This window comes from Macaca mulatta, chromosome 6 (assembly GCF_049350105.2).
Source record: "Macaca mulatta isolate MMU2019108-1 chromosome 6, T2T-MMU8v2.0, whole genome shotgun sequence".
NCBI lineage: Eukaryota > Metazoa > Chordata > Mammalia > Primates > Cercopithecidae > Macaca > Macaca mulatta.
In genome coordinates, this window is record NC_133411.1 from 37,223,067 (window position 1) to 37,243,359 (window position 20,293).

At 42.0% G+C, this 20,293-nt stretch overlaps 2 protein-coding genes, 1 non-coding gene and 1 pseudogene across 4 annotated transcripts in view; 2 read left to right on the top strand and 2 right to left on the bottom strand.

Moving 5' to 3' along the window:
* The window catches only part of LMBRD2 (LMBR1 domain containing 2), a 56,508-nt gene extending 52,016 nt beyond the window's left edge, over positions 1-4,492 (bottom strand). Inside the window, exon 1 of one of the 2 annotated variants that reach the window (XM_078003862.1) lies at positions 4,146-4,477. The gene's annotated coding sequence lies outside the window, so the exon portion shown is untranslated. 2 annotated transcript variants of the gene reach the window in all.
* On the bottom strand, positions 470-566 carry MIR580 (microRNA mir-580). Its single transcript, NR_032625.1, has one exon. It is a non-coding gene; the product is annotated as a microRNA mir-580 (primary transcript).
* Positions 4,493-4,657: 165 nt separating the features above from the next.
* SKP2 (S-phase kinase associated protein 2) overlaps positions 4,658-20,293 on the top strand; it is a 31,842-nt gene continuing 16,206 nt past the window's right edge. Inside the window, exons 1-4 of the mRNA XM_015139866.3 lie at positions 4,658-4,863; positions 5,365-5,636; positions 16,393-16,504; positions 19,255-19,398. Coding sequence (XP_014995352.1) covers positions 4,856-4,863; positions 5,365-5,636; positions 16,393-16,504; positions 19,255-19,398 — 536 coding nt within the window. The 5' untranslated portion in view covers positions 4,658-4,855. The remainder of the gene's footprint in view (positions 4,864-5,364; positions 5,637-16,392; positions 16,505-19,254; positions 19,399-20,293) is intronic.
* On the top strand, positions 7,734-7,834 carry LOC114679085 (U6 spliceosomal RNA; annotated as a pseudogene).

The window sequence follows — 20,293 nt, forward strand, 5'->3', positions numbered from 1 at the left end:
AAAAATTCAGTTCCACGTGATTAAGCACCACAGTAGCAAAACTTAATTATACTTGAAATCAAAATGCCAATTCATTAAAACTACCAGATTTTAGTGCCTGATGTGTGGGCATATTGTACCCTTCAAAATACCAGTTCTGAAAGTCTTAAACATTTAAAATCCAATTCAATCTTTTCCCAATCATCAAAATATTATTAAATATTACTTTCAAATGCCTTTATAATGGTTTCACAATTAGCATGTTAATGTTAATGACTTGAAGTACTGTTTCCTGGGTACTTTATGGCTGATAAAAGTTTTTCAGGCCAAATATCCTTTGATGGAACTTTAGAGGTTAAGCTAATTATGTAATTTGAAGAATTCCAAATGTTTTGAGAGAGAGAGAGAGAATGGGTACCAAGTGATCAGAACACAAACAAAACACTGAAAACAATTTTGTCAAAACCAAAGATTCTGAAACTGAATGAAAAATTTCTGACTGGAACCTAATGATTCATCAGACTCAAATACTGTTAACTTAAATATCTGAGTCTGATGAATCATTAGGTTCCAACTGGAAATTTTATCTAACTTCACATATCTGTATTTTTACTCAGATATGTGCAAAATAATAAAAACTAGGAGACAACTCAAAAATCCTAATTATGAAAAATCAAAAGAACCAGAATTAGAAGTGAATGATTAAATCAACAAATTTCTACCAATGATCAAAATTTAAATCTTCAAAACATAACCGTTATTCACATATTTAAAGATTTCAGGTATGAGAGAGTTCAGTTTTGGACACAGACTACTGCAAGAGACTATTACTCCCACTCGAAAAAAAAAAAAAAAAAAAAAAAACCGTCACAATATTTTTTAAAGGTACCTAAGAGCTGAGTTGGCGAACCAACCAGGTAACCTGAATTCCAAAATGTGACAAGCCCCTGAGGACAGTGGCATACATACCAACTGCTTTACCTTTTGCAAGGCATGAAGAGAAGAGGTAGTAATCATGTAAGCATATAAGAAAAAAGAACTAAAATTTTACTGAATTCTTAAAGATTTCATATATAGAAATTGCAAGACATTTTGATAGAGAATAATCTGTAAAGTCCTTCCTAATAATAAAATAATTTAAAATAATGAATAGCTAACATTTAGCATGTGTTCACGAAATTTTAAGCATTGTATTAACATTAGTACCTATCATGCTTTATCAAATTAGACCTCACAACCTAGTAAGAAAGGGCTGTTCGTTTCCTTGCTTAACAGAAAAAACAGCACAGAGAGGTTAAGTAACTTGTCCAAGTTAACAGAGCTGGTGAATGGTAAAGCTGGGACTCAAAGAGAGGCATCTTCACTACAGAGCCTGGATCATAATTACATGTCTCTTCTCTAATCTAGACACAGTTTCTTAATGCAATTTAAATTGTTAATTAATGATTTATTTTGTTCAGTCTTCACAGGGAACAAATTAGAACATTCTCCTGTTTCTTTTAGATATATCAAGACAGAATGCTAAGTCATGTTTAATACAGAATTTAACACAAACTTTTTACCATACAGATTATACTACCATTACTTGATTTAAGGGTAATATATGACTGTACTCTACATGGGAAAAGTGGAAAACAGAGTAAATTTGAATCCGTTTGTTCTTGCCCCATCTGCCTATCTTAGAGCATTAAATTGCAATGAATTAAAGATCTACTTAGTTCCAAGCATCATTCATTCATTTAGCAAATATTTACTGAACCCCTACTATTTGCTGAGCTCTGTTCAAGGGGCTGGGGATACAAAAATCCAAGCAAAGTCCCTGACCTTAAAAGGTCTAGTGGGAAGAAACAGGCAATTAAAAAAAAAAAAAAATAGGGGGTGATAAGGGCTATGTAAACAGGTAGCTGCCACCACTACAGAGAATATCAGTTCTGGAAAAAATTATTCACGATTAGTTTGGCTACACGTAACAGAAAAGTCCAATATACCTGAGACTTACACAATGCAGAATTTATTTCTCATGTAAAAGAAGTCTTGAGATAGGTGGTTATGGTAAGTTATCAGATTATCAGAGGCCCAGGCCCCTTCTCTCTAGTCCACATCCTCAGCAGGTGGCTTTAATCCTTATGTTCCAGGACAGATGCTGGAACTTCAGGAATCCTATCATCATCTAGACAGCAGGATGGAGAAACAAAGAAGGGTGGGCCTTCTTCCTTTTAAAGAGATGTAAGAAATGGCTGGGCACAGTGGCTCATGTCTGTAATCCCAGCACTTTGGGAGGCTGAGGTGGGCGGATCATCTGAGGTTGGGAGTTCAAGACCAGCCTGACCAACATGGAGAAACCCCCTCTCCACTAAAAATACAAAATGAGTCGGGCGTGGTGGCGCATGTCTGTAATCCCAGCTACTCAGGAAGGCTGAGACAGGAGAATCACTTGAACCCGGGAGGCGGAGGTTGCGGTGAGCCCAGGTTGCGCCATTGCACTCCAGCCTGGGCAACAAGAGTGAAACTTCATCTCAAAAAATAAAAATAAAAATAACATCAATCAGAAAAAACAAGATACATCAGTAGCAATCACAATACAGTTCTTTATGACCAGATAGCAACCTCTATGTACCTACTAAACTCGTCTTCAATGGATACAATTCCTTATGTTAAAAAGAATCTAATGTACCAATTTAAACTTGCATTTATTATGTTAAGGCAATAGTTATGATTAGAAGGAATGCAAAAAAAAATTATTCCCATATTAGAAAGATGAAGTATTTCTGTTACCGGGGCAAACTATTAAACTGATTTTCAAAACTGACAGGCTCTCCCTGAAGTCCTAGAGAGGATCTTGTGTTCACTAATTCAGCTGTTGCAAGTATTCTAGTTCCCCAGGTAACTCCTAGTAAAACCAAGACTGAACAAAGCTATTTCTCATCTTTAAATTTAGAATCATCTCATCGATTCCTATCTATGAGATCTATGTCTGAAGTGGGCTCTCCCAATTATTTTACATCTCTAAACTGTTTATTCTCATTATGGCATCTTAAATATTTTTGTTTATTCTTTCTCCTCCATTAGCTTACAGGCTCTCTCTGTTTTGTTCCCTTTCCTGAAGGAAATTATAATTTTTTGTGTCAAAAATATTTTCTCCTACGAGTTGCAATCTTAAGGGCAAGGATGTAGCTTCAAAGGAAGGCAAATGCTTTCTCCTTAGCCAAAGTAACATAAAGGTCACTTTTTGTAAAACATCAGGATATTGAATTTTAAAATGTTTTCCATACAACATTAGTTTAATGAACAGCTCAGCCTAGTATTCTGCACCTAGTTCCAATCAAAACCAAGTTGTGAACAGATCCCTTCTTTACACCAATCTCACCTTTCAAGAACAAGCTAAAAGTTCATTAATTCCTTCCTCAAGAGGCAGTTACTTTTCAAGCTAAGGAACAAGCTAAAGAACAAGCACATACCTGGGCAAGGGAAGTTTAATTTCACTATAGAGTAAATCATTTTTTCAAGGAAACCAGAGGGCGTGTCATACAGCATCACTGAATATTCTAATATGAGATGAAGCTGTTATGCTTCCTTATGAACTTTATAAATCTTCATTTTTATGAAGCTTAGAATTCATCCCCCTTCCCTCTTCCACTGTTTTCCCGGGGTCACAGTTGTAGTATAGTTTGTCCAATGGATTTCGCATGGTCATTGTACCTGGAATATGTCACGCTCTCTACTCCAACCGCCCCCAAACTCTTCTCAGCAGAGATAGGCTTAAAGCAGCTTGCTTTTAGGCGGCGACGCAAACACACGTAGCCAGTTGAGCGACAGCAAGCAACCAAATGGCTTTGCTGGAGGCCCCCTGCGTTGCACGGGTAAAGCCCGTTGCAAAATACAGTCCTTTCATTTATTCCTCTGTTACTATTTATGAGACTTGTCAAGGCTGCAAGGGCATGCGCAGCCTTCCCACCACACAGGACCCGCTGGGGTCTCCGGCTCCCCTAAAATTAAACCACTGTCTTTCGTTCCGACTCATGTTTAGCTGTTGTGCGTATTTTACAGATAAAGGAGGGATCCTGTCCACAGACCCAATTCTAAGGGCCGCCTTCTCCCCCACGGAGGAAGAAGCTTCCTGGCAAAAGGACGAACAGGTGCGACGCCCGCATTTCGCAGCCTCTCACCTGGCCAGCGGGCTGGGCTACTGTCCCCACTCAGCAGCTAGGGACGTGGGCCCCGCGGCGGCGGCCACTTGGGGTCTGCCGGGTCCCCTCTCTTTCCGCCTGCGCTCGGCCTCGGACCCCACACTCAAAAGCGCCTCACGCGTTCCGCCTTAGGCTCACTGTCCGATCTCGCCAGACAGCGTCTGGATGGGACCGGGAAGCGGCGGCCGTCACAGCTGTTCAGGTTCTGGGATCCACGCTCAGAGACGACAGCGCTGGTGATCACCAGAAGGCCTGCCGGCTCCCGGGAAAGAAAAATCCGTCCACAGTCCAGCGGCTGACATTTCCCAGTCAGCCGTAGCACCGCCCGCTTCCGCCTCCCCGCCTACCCCATGGGCCGACCAGTCCCGCTCCCGCGGGGGGTTGTGGGTATCTGGAAGGCGGGTAAAGCTGCAAGGGAAGGAAGTTAGGGCGAGCCCGTCGGACTACGAAACGGGACGGAAACTACAATTCCCAGCAGGCCGTGGGGCCTCAGAGTGCGGCCGCGAAGCAAAGCGGGCTGTAGAGTCTTGCGCGCGCGGTGGGGATGGAACGTTGCTAGACTTAGCGGGTCTGGCTCCTGGGGGTCCGAGCAGCACGCTCGGAGCCGCCGCGCGCCAAATCGGGAATCCGGGAGGCGAGCAGCTCTGCAATTAATGCACGTATTTTAAACTCCCGAGCCTGCGGACGCTATGCACAGGTAAACGGATTCAAAAAGGGAAGAGCATGAATGGACCCTCTTAATAATTCTTTTAGGCCGCGAATATCGCTACTGGCTAATATTGTTAGTAATGCTGTTAAGTGAATGGTTGCTTAGCCCCTTCTTGGGGAAAGTGTGAATGGATGAATGCCTTAGTGCGGGGATCAGCGTGCGGTTTTATCTGGCTTCCTTAATTGGGCTTTTTTGCCACCGTTTTCAATCACTGTATGATTGCCCTGTCTCTCTCCTTGTCTGTTCCCTCCGCTGGGAGAAATTCTTGAGGCCTTCTGCAGGATCGTAAGTCAAAGAGCCTTCTCGATTTGTTCTTTTCATTTCTTCATTTTCTTGGTAACTCTCCGCGGGCACGTAAAAAAATGCGATTGTGTTAGCTGCTGTGAAGGTTTTCCACAATACATAAACTGCAGCTTCTTTAATGCCTTCCTTGGAATTATTTATGGGTGTGTTTTCGAAAGGAACCGGGGGTATTGTGCACTTCTGCAGGAAGCACCTTCAGGAGATTCCAGACCTGAGTAGCAACGTTGCCACCAGCTTCACGTGGGGATGGGATTCCAGCAAGACTTCTGAACTGCTGTCAGGCATGGGGGTCTCCGCCCTGGAGAAAGAGGAGCCCGACAGTGAGAACATCCCCCAGGAACTATTCTCAAACCTGGGCCACCCGGAGAGCCCCCCACGGAAACGGCTGAAGAGCAAAGGGAGTGAAAAAGACTTTGTGATTGTCCGCAGGCCTAAGCTAAATCGAGAGAACTTTCCAGGTAAGGATATGAGGGTAAAAATGTAAGTTATGCAAAGGGTGGATTTAGCTATGTTGTTGGGAAACCTTTGTTCAGGGATCTTTACCATGGGTTCCTTTTAAGATTGCCTAATTCTGAAGCTGTTTTTTCAACACAATAGGGCAAGTCGTCAAGTATGCAGGAATCTTGGTAGGTATATATGTGTGTGTGTATGTGTGTATATATATGTGTGTGTGTGTGCGTTCTGGTGCATAATCACCCTGAAAATTTTAACCCATGAGAAGACATTCCTGCCTTTTTCCTTAGAAGGGAATCTGTCTTCCTAAAGGCCAGCTCGGTGCCACCAATTAATAGAAACAAAGCAGTGGTCTTCTTGTAGGATTCTTTTGCTTTGTACCCCTGAGTGAGCTTTTTGTCTTAATCACTTAAGTTATTTATCAGTGGACTGCTGAAGTGAACATTCACCTAAGTGGGGGAGAATTATCTCCCCAGGCCCACTCCCACTCCCATATTATCTTCTCTGGTGTGTTCTGTCTCCATTACTGCTGACACTATCTGTTTAATCACCCAACCCAAAAACCTGAGAGTCAGTCCGATTCCCACCGCCCCCAACATCCACTCATTCATTGCATCTTTCTTCTCTGGTAACTATTTCTCAAGTTCTTATCTTCTCTTGCCTCAACTATTGGAGCAGATTCATAATTCCAACCTTCTCCCCAGATCTATCCCCTAGAACTAGAATGGATTGACTGAAAAACTATTTCTTCCCTCCTTAATAGCTCCCCATCCCCTAGTTTCTCAAGCAGGTGAATGAGTGCCTCCCAGAGTGAACCAGAACCCTGGAGTATGCAAAAGCCATAGGGTAAATAGGGCAATGACCTGGGGTTATCAGTTTTTCTTACTAGTAAGCTATTTAAAACAGTAATGCAGCAAATATTTGCTGAGCACATACCATGTGCTAGGCAGTGTTCCAGGTGCTGGAGATACACCAGTGGGCACAACATAAACATTTCTGGTCTCAGGGAGCATCCATTCTAGTGAGAGAAAACAATAAACACAATAACTATTTTTATATAGTATGTTAGAAGGTGATAAGTGCTATGGCTAAAAACAAAAATGGAACAAGCCAAGAGGGAATGCAGGTCCTGGGGTGGGAAGATAGAGTGCACTTTTAAACCAGGTATTGAGGGAAAGCCTCAACTGGACAGTGACCTTTAAGCAAAGACATAAAGGAGGCAAGGGAGTGTGCCATGCAGATATCATGGAGAAAAGAGCTCCAGGCAGAAGGAATAGCCAATGCAAAGACCCTGGTGCATAAATGTGACACATTTGTTCCAGGAACAGGGAAGCCATATTCTAAGAGTAGAATGAGCAAAGGAGAGAGTTGGGAGAGATCAGGCTGGAGGTAATGTTGAGCACAGTTGTGATGGGACCTGATTTAACCTTCTAAAAAGGACACACTGATGTGTTGAGACTCAACCGCAGGGGTGTCAAGGGTAGAAACTTAGGGTCTTTTTTAAATTTCATATTTTCAAGACAGAGTCTTGCTCTGTCGCCCAGGCTAGAGTGCAGTGGCATTCTCTTGGCTCACTGTCTTCACCTGGATTTGAGAGATTCTCCTGCCTCAGCCTCCTAAGTAACTGAGACTACAGGCATGCACCACCACGCCCAGCAATTGTTTTGTTTTTTGTAGAGTTGGGCGGCGGCGGGGGTGGGGGTGGTGGTGGTGGGATCTTACCATCTTGTCCAGGCGGGTCTCAAACTCCTGGACTCAGGCGATCCTCCAGCCTTGGCCTCCCAAAGTGCTGGGATTACAGGAATGAACCACCACACCTGGCCAAAGTTTGGAGTCTTATTGGGGGTGAGGGTGGTCAGATTCCAGATATATTCCGACATTAAAGTCAACAGAATTTAGGAGGCTGTTGAAATCATCTGTAGAAGAGGTGATCAGAGTCTAAACTGAAATCAGGTGGGGGATGATGGTGACGAAGAAACAGATTAAAGATTTAAAGATGAAGTCTTGCAGACCCAAGGTAATTAAGTATATTCATAAATTCCCCCATCTGTTTTCCTTTGCAGAAGGGTTGATAGATTGGTTGTTTAGTTGGTTGGCTGCTTGCTTGCTTTGGCAACACATATACTAAAACTGGAATACAGAGAAGATTAGCATGGCCCCTGCGCAGGATGACATGCAGATTTGTGATGCATTCCACTTTTTTAATTAAAAAAAAAAAAAAAACACATTTGTTTACAGCCTTTTCTTTAGGAAAGAGAACTTTGCCCAATTTATGGTTTGAGAATATATATCAGGAGTTGGATTAATTAGAGAAGCAGTAGAGGGTCGTAGTGAAGTCAGTTCTGGGTTTGAATCCTCATTCTTGCATTTATCAGCCTTGGAAAGTTATTCGAGCTTTCTGTGCCTTAGTTCCTTTATCTATGAAATGGAGTGCTGTAATAATACCCACTTCATAGGTCATCGTGAAGATTAAATGAGAGTGACGTAAAACCCTTAGCATGCCACTGACACATAACAATAAATAAGACAAAATTCCTGACGCCAATTTTGGAGGCTAGTGGACTTTTATCTTTTGTTTTTAATATTGTTAGTCTGACCCTGTTAGTGTAATTTTTTTTTTTCTTCAAAATTTAGTGTTCACTGCTATTTTTTGTGTCTGGAATGTAGCCCTAACAATTTGGTGCTTGACCAACCAAATGTGGTGAAAGATACTTCCTGCTAAGATGAACAGATTTTTATTAACTTGTCCAGTGCCGATAGCTTTTGACATAGAGTGTGATTGCCAAATGCCCTTCCACAAGTGAAAAAGATTTTTTTTTAAGCAAGGCACTGTGGGAACAAGATAGAAGTTTCCAGAGTCTTTGCTATCTCCCAGGAATTTGCAAGTCAAGTTCAGGAGAAAATACAATAAAAAATAAGAGCAGTTCACACACAGCAATACATGGAGACTCATAGATTAGCGGCAGATGAGTAGCTTAGGCAGTGAGTGCTGCAGGGGGCCAGGGGGATCCTGTGCACAAATCACCCAAAGTGTCCCAGAGGCAGAGGCCTCCTGCGGTGATTCCCATTCAGGTGGATGTGGAAGATCTTCCTCCTTCCACTCAGCAAAAAAGAAGGTTCTGAGGAAAGAGAGGGATCTGAAAATGGTGTAATCAGTGTCTTGATTGTTAAAGCTGAGTTCAAAGGTATATATCTGAAGTGAGATGAAGTGAGAAAGAAAGAATGGTGACTTTTATGTTTATTACCTAAAGAGAGGCCCAGAGGGAAACCAATGTACGTGGACTTACACACAACAGAGGTTGCTTAATTGGTATGGAGTGGGGAAGGGTGAACTCAGTGATTGCAGGATGAGGGACAGCTGCTATAGAGGATTCCCAATGGGCCTTTGGAAGCCTGGGCCTCCAGTGGAGCCGGATTGTCATTCCAAGGAGTTTTGTCTGCAGTTGTCAGGACAGGTGGCTACTAGCTTTGCCAGGATTAGGGTAGAATAGGCCACACCTGCTGTACATAGATATCTGATGACTGGTTCTGGGCTGCGAGTTTTTGTTCTTTGCTAAGCAGTTTCTCCCTGCAGGCCCCAGTCCAGCCTTACATCTGGCAACTAAATCCTCTTCATCTGTTTATCTTGGAAGATGAAAGCTCTGTGGCCAACCTGTACTAGAACAGGTCTGATTGGCCTTTGGAGTGAGTGTATGGAAAGAGTTGGGGAGGAAATGGCCCAGCAATGAGGTCAGTATCAGGCAGAAAGGGGACAATTGCATTTTATTTATGGTCATGAAATGCTTGTCCCCCACCCCACCCTTTAAACAGGTGATAGCCATGAAAATGGAGTTGAACTAATTTGTTGATCAGCTCTTCCATGACTCTTAAATGCTTGAAATTCCAGACCCTAAAGTGGTTGTCAGACTAGAGATACTAAAATTTAGTGTATATCAGAATCCCCACGGGAACTTGTTCAAAGTGCAAAATTCCTGAGATTCTGATCCGGGAAGTCCTGGCCTGAGCCTGCGAATCTGTCTTAATACCCTTAGGCAAGCATTTTTCTCCAACTTTTTTTTAACCAGTAAGAAACATATTTTACATTGCAATCCTGGGTATGTATCTGAAACAGCAGTTTTACAAAACTATATTTCCCCTTACTAAGATATTTTCTATTCTGTTCTAGTTCATTCTTTAAAATATATGTACATATATGCTAGTCAAGCTCACTAAATTGATTTCATGACCTATGTGAGTCTCAGTCTACAGTTACTAAAGTCAGCACTGGAAGAGCCTTTATGGGATCTTCACCAGTCATCTTTCTTTGTTCCATAGCTTCCTTTCATTCATCCATTAAGCAAATATTTCTTGAGCACCATTCTAGGGATTGGGACTACAACACTGAACATAACAGGCAAGAGACCCTGCCTCATAGTGCTTATACACTGTTGCATATTTTTTCCAAATCCCAGCTCCTGTTGTTTCTTCATTAGACACCCTACACCTCAGGGTTGAGCAAGTCTTTCATAGAAATAAAAGGTTGTGGAACTGAAAGGGTACATGGGGGAATCCTTGTTAAGTTTGGCTGTGTTTTGTTTTTTCAGTTTTGCCCACCTTAGCCAAAAAAACAAAAACACCCAAAGCTAGCATGGTCTCAAATGTATTCTTTATGGTTTGTGGGAAGAGGAAGGAGAACTCATCTGGGATGGCACAATCTGTTTGTAGTTCGCCAGAAAGAAAGCATGGGGTATTGCTACTTAAAACAAGCCAGCAAAAGCAATCATGAGGTGAGCACCCCCAACTCCCTGAAGAAAATGCACACACACACAAAAACAAGTATGAGTACCAGATTCTTAGTGCACATTTCTACAAGTATAATTTGATTATGCTTAAATATCATCAATTTTTTAAGTCAAAAGTTTGATTATGATTAGGATTACTTTGAATTTTCAGCTTGAATCTGAGTGGAGTGGAGAGATGTTCTGAGAAATAAATATGTCAAGTAAGATGAGTTACCTACACTGCAAAGATGGATTGCACAGAAAACTCTCCAACAAGGCCCTCTTCCCAGAGAATTTCAGGAAGCATGGGAGGTGATAAGGTTACAGAAGTGGGAGGCTGGGTTTGCACCTGAGAAATAATTGGAAACAGTGGTAGGTGAGGGTGATTGTAGCAGGTTTGCTGGTTTGGCCCAGTTTTTGCCCTTTCCTGGCCCTGAAGTACATTTAACTGCTGTCCATGTCATTGAAGACTGGAGACCTTGGGCTCAGTAATTATATCTTTTAATGTGGGGCTGGTATGCAGCTGCAGCCTTGCTGGATTTAGCAGAGACAAGTGGAGAAAAGACCTCTGGATTTTTCCTTCCGCTCTCCGCAAACAGACCAGGCAGCCGTGTCATCATGAATTCAGGAAACAGATGGCTAATGTTTTGAGAATTAAATATGGCGAGGAAAATTAGATTAAGCATATCACAGCCTGGATGCCTGTTACTAGAGCAGCTATTAAAGATAAACTTCTGCCTCATCTGCTGGGACAGCAGCCCATATCAGGCTGTGGCACCCCCACCCAGGGCCCCTAGGATTAGTGTCATTCTGTGGTCAGCTGAGTCAGAGCACTGGGTACTTGGCTGCTAGCTGAGTATGTGCGTTTTCTAGGCCCTTGCTCCTTCCATTTGGTGGTGAACCCATTGATATCATCTTTGTTTTATTTTCTCTCTCCTCTTCCATTCCCTAGCCCTGATTGATTTCTTTTTCCATATCAAGTCGGGTTTAATTCTCACCTTTTCAAAATTTGTACTCACAACAGAGGAGAGCATAGAATGTTAGAACCCACTAGGATGGAAAGGGCATGGTTTGAAGTCAGACCTGAGTTTGAATTCCCCTTCTGCCACTTACTGATTGTGTGACCTTGTGTCTTTTGTCATAGTTGCATGTTCTCTTGAAGCCCCAGCCCCCATCTCCCAGAGACTACAGCTATACTGATAGAGGACATTCCCTTCTGCTCTGGGTTTTTGTTTTTAGCTTCATCCCCTCCATATGCCAACAGTGCTGTGCACATAGTCGTTAATTGGTTAATAAGGGTTAACCAGTCACACTGATAGAGAATTAGATGAATAGCACATTCATCATTTGTATGAAGAGGGCTAATAAATGCATTTAGCAAATATTTGTAGCGTCCTGTTATGTGCCAGGGATTGTGTTAGGTAGTGGATGTGCAAATCTGGGCATGGGGCCTGTGGTGATATCCTAGATGGGAATGCTTCTTTGAGCAGGTGCCATTTAAGCTGAAATCTGGAGGAGTTGGGAAGGTGAAGATGGAAGTTGCAACACAAAGTCCTCCAAACTTTGGAGTCTCACATGCAGTTCTTCATGGGTTAGGTCTACTGACCTCTGCATTGATCACTATGCCAGATTTTCCTTTAGCACTTTAATTACCTAGCTGCTATTGCTTTTTTAATTGGTCCTGATTTCTTATGTCTTCCTAATAGAAAGCACGAAGTTAATTTATTTCTTCTGCCCTGTACCTCATAGCAAGATTTTCTAATTTCCTTTCTCCAGCCATAATTTCTGTTGGTGCCCTATCTATAGCTCCTTGAAGCCCACCATTCCCTTAGATGCCAAAGCTCTTGCTTACATGTAGAGGAGCTTCCATGCCTGAGGGCTTTCTCTGGGCAGGAATACTGGGGAGTCCCCAAATAGTGACCAACAGCAATTGATGGATTAATACCCCAGCACTCGTGCCCTTGGATGAGACAGCTCTGGGATAGTTTCTAGATGGTTTACTGGAGTCCCCAGAAGATTTGAACCCCAGTTGCCCATAGGGGTAATCTGCTTATTAGCCTACTCCAGGTTGGCTTTCTTCCCTTCCACCTCTGTCTTCTCCACTCTTTCTAGTGCTTCCTGGCATCACTTCCCAAATAAACTACTTGAAGTCAGAGCTTCAGAATCTGCTTCTGGGGGACCCAAACTTAAATAGAGGGCAGATGTGGGGTTTTGGTAAGTCATACCATGCAGACCTTGTCCAATGTCTGCCCATGGGTGAAAATTCAGAGCAGCGTTGAAAAGGTCATTGCATGAAGAAAACATGCAGACTTAATTGGGAAAGGAGAGGAATATAGAAAAGAAAATTTTAATCCCTGCTGCATTATTTAATCTTTTCTTGTACCTCACTTACTCTTCACTGAACAATTTTGCGAGATAAATCTGTCAATTTCCTTTCCTGCAGGTAAAGAAACTGAGGCCAGAAAGATTAAGTAACCTGCCCAAGTTCACAGACTTGGGGTACCACAGCCAGGATTCCGATCAAAACTGCTGCTTTCTCAGTCCAGTAGTCCTCAGATGTGTTGAGGGGGCCAAGCACATGGTGTCAGTATGATTTTTACAGATTATAGTAAAATCTCAATGTATTAGATTCAAAATAGCTAAGTATGTTATTGAAGTATAGTTAAGCTCACTCTTCCATAGAGGCCATTTCCTCCAGGAAGGCTTCCCTAACCCCTGCGGCATTCCCATGTGCTGCACAGCACCCTGAATCCTGCTGTAGCCCATCAGGATAGTTGATTGAAATTTCCTGTTGAATTGTTTGCATCTCTCAAACTCAGAGTAGAATAAGGGTCAGGATTGTACCTTACTTATCGTTGCATCCCCAAACCTAGAACAGACCTCCATGTATATAGTTATATAGTACATATATGTATATAGTACATAGTTAATATGTGAGTTTATGACTACACTTAGCCAAATATAGTTATGCCCAGTCAATTACTAGATTCTGATCTAGATATGTAAAAGGCAGCAGAGGTCTGAGGGAGTTGGATTAATAGGAGAAAAACTTGAGAAAACCTGTCATTCAACTTTGTTTTCAATTTGGGGAGCAGGGCAAGAGCCTGGTTTGAGAACCTTTGTCCCCTGCCCATGTTGACTTTGGAGGAACTTTGTGGCCGTGATGAAACAGCTGCCATGTGGAGGAGCCTCCTCCCAACCTCCAGCTGCCTCCCCGGATCAGCAGGGGTGATCTGCCTTTAGCTTTCTACCCCTAGCTTTCAGGGCCTCAGTCAGTCCTTTAATTTTGTCCCCTGAAGGACGAGGGGTGAGGGGAACAGGCATTCATTGAACAACTGTGTATCTCCTACTCATTCTTGAAGAGAGGCCACTTCCTCCAGAAAGGCTTCCTTAACCCCTGTGCCGTTCCCATAAGCTGCACAGCAGCCCGAATCCTACTGTATCCCATCAGGATAGTTTACTGAAGTTTCCTGTTTGTTTCTCTGTATCTCTCAACCTCTGAGCAGAATAAGGGTCAGGATTGTGCCTTATTTGTCATTGTATCCTTAAAACCTAGAATAGACCTCAGTGTATAGTACAGATTTTATAAATATGGGAGTGGATGAATGTATCAACTTTATGCTAGTTCCTGAAAATACAAAAATTGTTAAAAAAAAAAAAAAGGGGGGGGGTTCTCAAGAGCTTCTGGGAGTCCAGAGAGATGAGTAAGTAAATAATGAAATTATGGTACATAAGTGGCCTGTCCTTGTTGATGTCATGGGAGGCTTTCTGTAGGAACTGGGGCTTCCATTTGATTTTAAATGAATAGTAGTTGGAGGCAAGCAAGCATGTGCAGAGGCATTGAGATACGACACTGAATGACTCATTGTAAGAATTACAGGTAGCTCCAAATGGCTGGAACACATTTCTAGATAACGAACCTAGAAAAACTAGTTGGGACCTGGCTAAAAGCCTTTAACTTTGTATTAAGCATTGTGGACTTTAGCCTAAATACCTGGAGTGTACCACTGAAGAATTCCAACTGAGAGAAAGACATGATGGTTTAAAAAGACTGCCCGGGGCAGCAGGTGTTTGTCACACTCCTCGGTGCTTTTCTCCCTCATATCCTCAAACCCCTTACACAGGGCCTGGTACAAAGGACATGCTCAGTAAAGACTGGCACCTTTAAATGCTAGTGGGAGGAGAGAATATCACCACAGTTGTTGTAGAAGATCCATCAGAGGTGGAAAGCCGAGGAAGGCAGTCATTGAACTCATCTGACCATTTTTTAGGATTTCTTCATCGTGCATTTATTTCCTTCTTGGCAATTGTTATATTATCCTGACCTTGTGGGATTGTTCTGTGTATTCATATGTAAGAGTTTCATACTTGTTGAATATTTAGAGATTGCTTCTATGAAAGAAAACTGCTTTTCCTGCATCCACCTTTCTCCTGTTCTAGACACAGCAGCCAGAGTGATCCTTTTTGAACTTACCTGAGAGCCTGTCACTCCTGTGCTCAGAATCTTCTAGTGGCACTTCATCGAATTCAGTGTCAAAGGCAAAGGCCTTTATCATGACATAGGAAGCCTGCATGACCTGGCTGCTCTCTGATTTCTACCCACCCACCTTGCTCACTCTACTGCTCTACACTGGCCTCCTGGCTATGCCTCAAAACACACATGCTGTTCCTTGCATCCAGAACACATCCCAGATACTCACAGGGCTCACTCCCTCACTTTGTTGAAGGCTTTGCTTAGTGATCATCATCTCAGTACGGCCTTCTCTGACCACCGTGTTCAAACTTAATAACATCTGCCCTGAACTCTCTGTTCTCTTCCTTGCCCTGTTTAATTTTTCTGCACAGCACAGATCAATTTTACTATATCATATAATGTAATTATTTTTTGATGTGTGATTGTCTGTTCCCCATTACTGGAATGAAGTCCCATGAAGATAGTGTTTTGGGTCTGATTTACTACTCCTTCCCAACACCTAAAATGATACCTGGCACCATAGTAGGAGCTCAGTAAATATTTGTTGAATTAAGAAATGACAGCACCCTTTTGTATTGCTCTTTTAGGTAAACTGCTTTTTGTAAACCTGAAAGAAAGTATAGTCTGTTCTCATGCTGCTAATAAAGACATACCCAAGACTGGGTAATTCATAAAAGAAAGAAGTTTAATTGACTCACAGTTCAGCCTGGTTGAGGAGGCCTCAGGAAACTTACAAGCATGGCGGAAGGGGAAGCAAACATGTCCTTCTGCACATGGCAGCATCAGGAAGTGCAGAGTGAAGGGGTTGGGAAAGCCCCTTATAAAACCATAAGATCTTGTGAGAACTCACTTATCACCAGAACAGCATCAAATTACAGGGGCGGTTATCACCGGGTAATCGTCCCCATAATTTGATTACCTCCCACTGGGTCCCTCCCGCAACACATGGAGATTATGGGAACTACAATTCAAGATGAGATTTGGGTGGGGACACAGCCAAACCATATCAGAAAGGGAAGAAGATTTATTTGCCTTTTAAATAAGGTCACCACTGAATCCACATCAGAGAGAAACAAGGCCTTCCTTTGCACCCAGAAGCACCACAATATCTTATTGATGTCAATGAATTGACAACATCATTGAATGACATTTGAGAGGGTGGGACTTGCTCTGCACCACTGTTCATGCCCCAGCCTCTGATTGGCTGGCTAGAGCTGAAGAGAAGAAGAATAGGAAAAGTGTTGTTGGTTTTCTCTTTTTCATTTGCTGAGAGAGTGTGGTGGTCACTTCAGGGTACATAGACGATGGAATGGGGAATTTAGCACGAATGAAATTACTCATCACCACGATTATTTTTCTGTTCAACAAAGTTTTCAGACAAAAATAATTGTGAGGATGAGTAATTTCATTTGTGCTAAATTCCCCATTTAAGCTAAATGTTGTATATTTTTTATGTGATTGGAAAGACTCAGTAGACTTGGTAGGGTAAAAGAATGGTGATGGCAAACACTTGTTTTCCCTCCAAAGGTGTTTCATGGGACTCCCTTCCGGATGAGCTGCTCTTGGGGATCTTTTCCTGTCTGTGCCTCCCTGAGCTACTAAAGGTCTCTGGTGTTTGTAAGAGGTGGTATCGCCTAGCGTAAGTATTTTTCACCCCTTTGGCATACGTAGGGGAGGAAGAGGAGAGGAAAGTTATTTATTTGTTTTGGTCTCATGAAACTAAAACCCAAGAAAAATAGAGCAGCACAAAGCAAACTAGGTATCTTCATATTTTTATTAATAAGTGTCCTCATTTCACAGTGGAAGAGGAATTTCCTGGAAGGGGTAAACTTACCAATGTCTGGAAACCTCTTTGCCCTGTATTCAGTGCAGCATGTGTTTATTGGATGCTGACTGTAGGCCAGGCGGTGTGCTTTAAGTGCAGAGGGAGTTACAGAGGTGCATGCAGACAGCGATTCCTCACGCTGTTGGGCTGAGCAGTAAGCACAATGGGGAGAGGGAACGCAGACTTGGTGTTAGACCCGAGTGCACACCCAGCCTCTGCTGCTTACGCTCTGCATGACCTGAGCGAGTTACTTGACAATGCTGAGCTTCAGTCTGCCCATATGTAAATGGGGATAATGGTTATGAGGAGGAAACCATTGGTTATGAGGATGAAATGTGAAGATGCCGGTGTAATGCCTGACTCACAGACATGTTCCGCACAGAGTAGCCATTGGTGGGGTTGTGCCTTTTTTTGTGGCAACACTTTTGAAGTGTGGAAGGTGAGTTGCATGTGGAAAGACTTGGTGAGCTGGAAAGGCAATACAGGCCTGGAGCAAGAAAAAGGCTATGTTTATGAACTGGAACTTTTTACTATCGTCATGCCTTCTCATCCCTATCCTACCCCCTGGTCATTCTTTGCTTTGTGTTTAAAGGCCATCCGTCTGGCTTCTCCCTCCACATACTTAGAACTCCCTGTGTGAGATAGCAGGAGGCTCTTGCCATCAAGGGTGTGCTGGTATTTACAGGTGTGGGTTGTTTGCTTAGAAGAGCCGCAGAGAGGTTTGCACACCTGGAATGCTGGTGCAAGTGGCAGGCAAGTTTCATGTACCCTCACCGTGCTCAAGGAACCCCACTTTGGTTTTCTTTTTCTGCCAGCTATGCATTTGTCCTCTTCTTGCAGAGTCTGTTAATCCCATTTAAAAATTTTATTGTATATATTTAAGGTATACAGCATATTTTGTTATATGTATGTGAAATGGCTACTATAATCAAGTACATTAACATATTCATTATCTCACATAGTTACCCCTTTTTTTTGTGGCAAAAGCACCTAAAATTTACTCTTATAGCAAAAATTCTGACTACAATACAGTATTATCAACTCTAGTCTTCCTGTTGTACACTATATCTTGGGTTGTGTTCATCCTGCATATCTGTGGCTTAGTATTCTTTGATCTACATCTCCCCTAGAGTCTGTTAAACTTTTCATCTCAGTTGTCATAAAAATAATAACTGACATTTATTAAGCACTTGCTATGTGACAGTGCAGTGTTTGCAGTTTAATCCTCTATATGATTTTAAGTGATGGTGTTTGTGTCATCTCAGCTTCAGAGATGAAGAAACTGCAGGGTCAGGAATAGTAGGTTGAGAGATAAGTGGAAAGGCAGGAAACTAAAGTCTGGCTAACTCCACAGTCATTACCATCATACCATATCTGGTTATGCTTGGCTTGGGGTTTAGGTAGCTCCCGAATTCATTTTTTCTGTGAGATGTTCATCTTCCTAAAAAATGTATATGATTTGTAAAGAAAACGAATTGTTCCAAAACTTTTCCCAGATTGTTATTGAATGCTGGTTAAGCTATGGTTTGCCTTCTTGCAAGAGGAAACATCAAGCATGAGATTCAAGACAACCAGAGCAGTGCTGATCTCGTGTTAATACCTTGGAGGCCAAAATGGATTTCTGTCTGGTCAAGAAGATACAAAAGTGTGCCACTCTCTTAAGGATATCTTATCTACAGTCCACCTTTTTATTGATAGAGGTCAAATCACACACTGACAATTTTTTTATGATGAAATTATTTCATAACTCTGGCCAGTGGTCCACTTATTTCAAGCACTATTAGAAAATTCTAGTACACCTAAGCATTTAAAATGTTCCTTCATGTGCTTGTCATTTTATTTTTTTAAATTGAATTCAACTATGGGTATTAAAACCCTCTTATTGTGGTATTCAGTACCTTTTTTGAACGTCCCTTTTGTTTTAGAAACACCATCTATAATCTAAGTTATATTTTTCCCTTATTTCTCATTAGTTCATACACACACATATATACACATACATATACATATGTGTATATTTTAAGCTTAAAGATATTATAAGGCACAGCTGAACTATGACTATTCCTATTGGATATCTATGACAGCCTTATTTCATAATAAAATGCTAACTTTCCTTCCTTTAGTAATAGTTCCATGTTGCTATAGTAATCATGGTAATTGCTTAACAAAAGTGGCAAATAGGATCTTCTAAGAAGTTTTGAATCTATTTGCCTAGTAATATAATTAATTGATTTGAGCAATCATTTTTTAAATTGTCAACTTGAATGCTGGAATATGATTCTCTGGTTCTAGATCACGGCAGTGCTAATGTTCACATTGAACCATCTAAATTGGAAGTATATAGAAAGAGAAAGATGGAAGCTTATCCCTGGTGAGATCAAGAAAAATTCTCTAATGCCTTAAAAATCATAGCTAATTGTATAGTCGATTTAAAAACAAAGGTTCATTTAGAATGTGCTTCAAGGGGATTTAGCAGCAGTGTTCTCCTTGTTAGTAATGTTGTTGAGGACTTCCAGCATTTAGTGTGACCTGACTGGCCAAATTAAGCATCTCCTCTTTTCTAGGTCTGATGAGTCTCTATGGCAGACCTTAGACCTCACAGGTAAAAATCTGCACCCGGATGTGACTGGTCGGTTGCTGTCTCAAGGGGTGATTGCCTTCCGCTGCCCACGATCATTTATGGACCAACCATTGGCTGAACATTTCAGGTAAAGATGAAGAATCCCTGGAAAAGACTATTTCTGAATTTCGAGGTAGAAACAGATCAAAGCTTTCTTTCTCTTTCTTTGTCCTTCTTTGCCTTTCTCTTTCTCTCTCTTCAGCCTTATAGCCTATGGTAGGTTATCTGTGCAGTGTGAGATGTTAATTCCGTACTTTGCTATGGGGCCTTTGTACTGAAAGCTAGCATAGATTTCAATGACACTGTTCCTATTTCACTCAAGGTTACTGTTAGTCTCTTCCCAGGGTGAAAGAAGCACATTTATCTTCTCAAGTCCTCAGCTGATGAGGACTGTGAGTCCCACAAGGCAGGCACAAGTAAAGCACTCACCGGCAGATGCAAGGGTTCCCAGTTACTTCCCCACCGCCCATTTCTTATCAATAAAAAAAGTGAGGAGCCTTTTCATATTTGTAGCTTGGGGTTTATGATTTTTGTCATGGAGAAATTTGGAACCTGAAAAAAATTCCCTCTTTTCGTTTGTTTTGTAGAATATTTTAAAAAAGAATTTTCTGTTACTAGTAATTTTGCAATACTAAGGTTACTGCTATCACATACTTGACTAGAATAACTAGGTACTCAACAGAAAAACAAGCTGAAGACAGCAGAGCTAAAGACAAAACATGTCTGTTGACTCCAGTACTTTTTCCCTTCTTTCTGTAGTCAGAATCGCCTCTCCCACTGCTTTTTATCCTGTTCCTCCTGCGGCTGTTCCTTCTCAGTCTCCTTCACACATGTGATTTCCTTTGTTCAATCCAGGGTCGGTTCCTGGCTGCCACCTTTTTCAAATCCAAATGCTGTCCTTGGACAAGCTGTGTCCTATACACCCACATTTATGCCCAGGACTCTCAGTTCCTCATCTATAGCTTGGCCCTCCCTTTCAAACT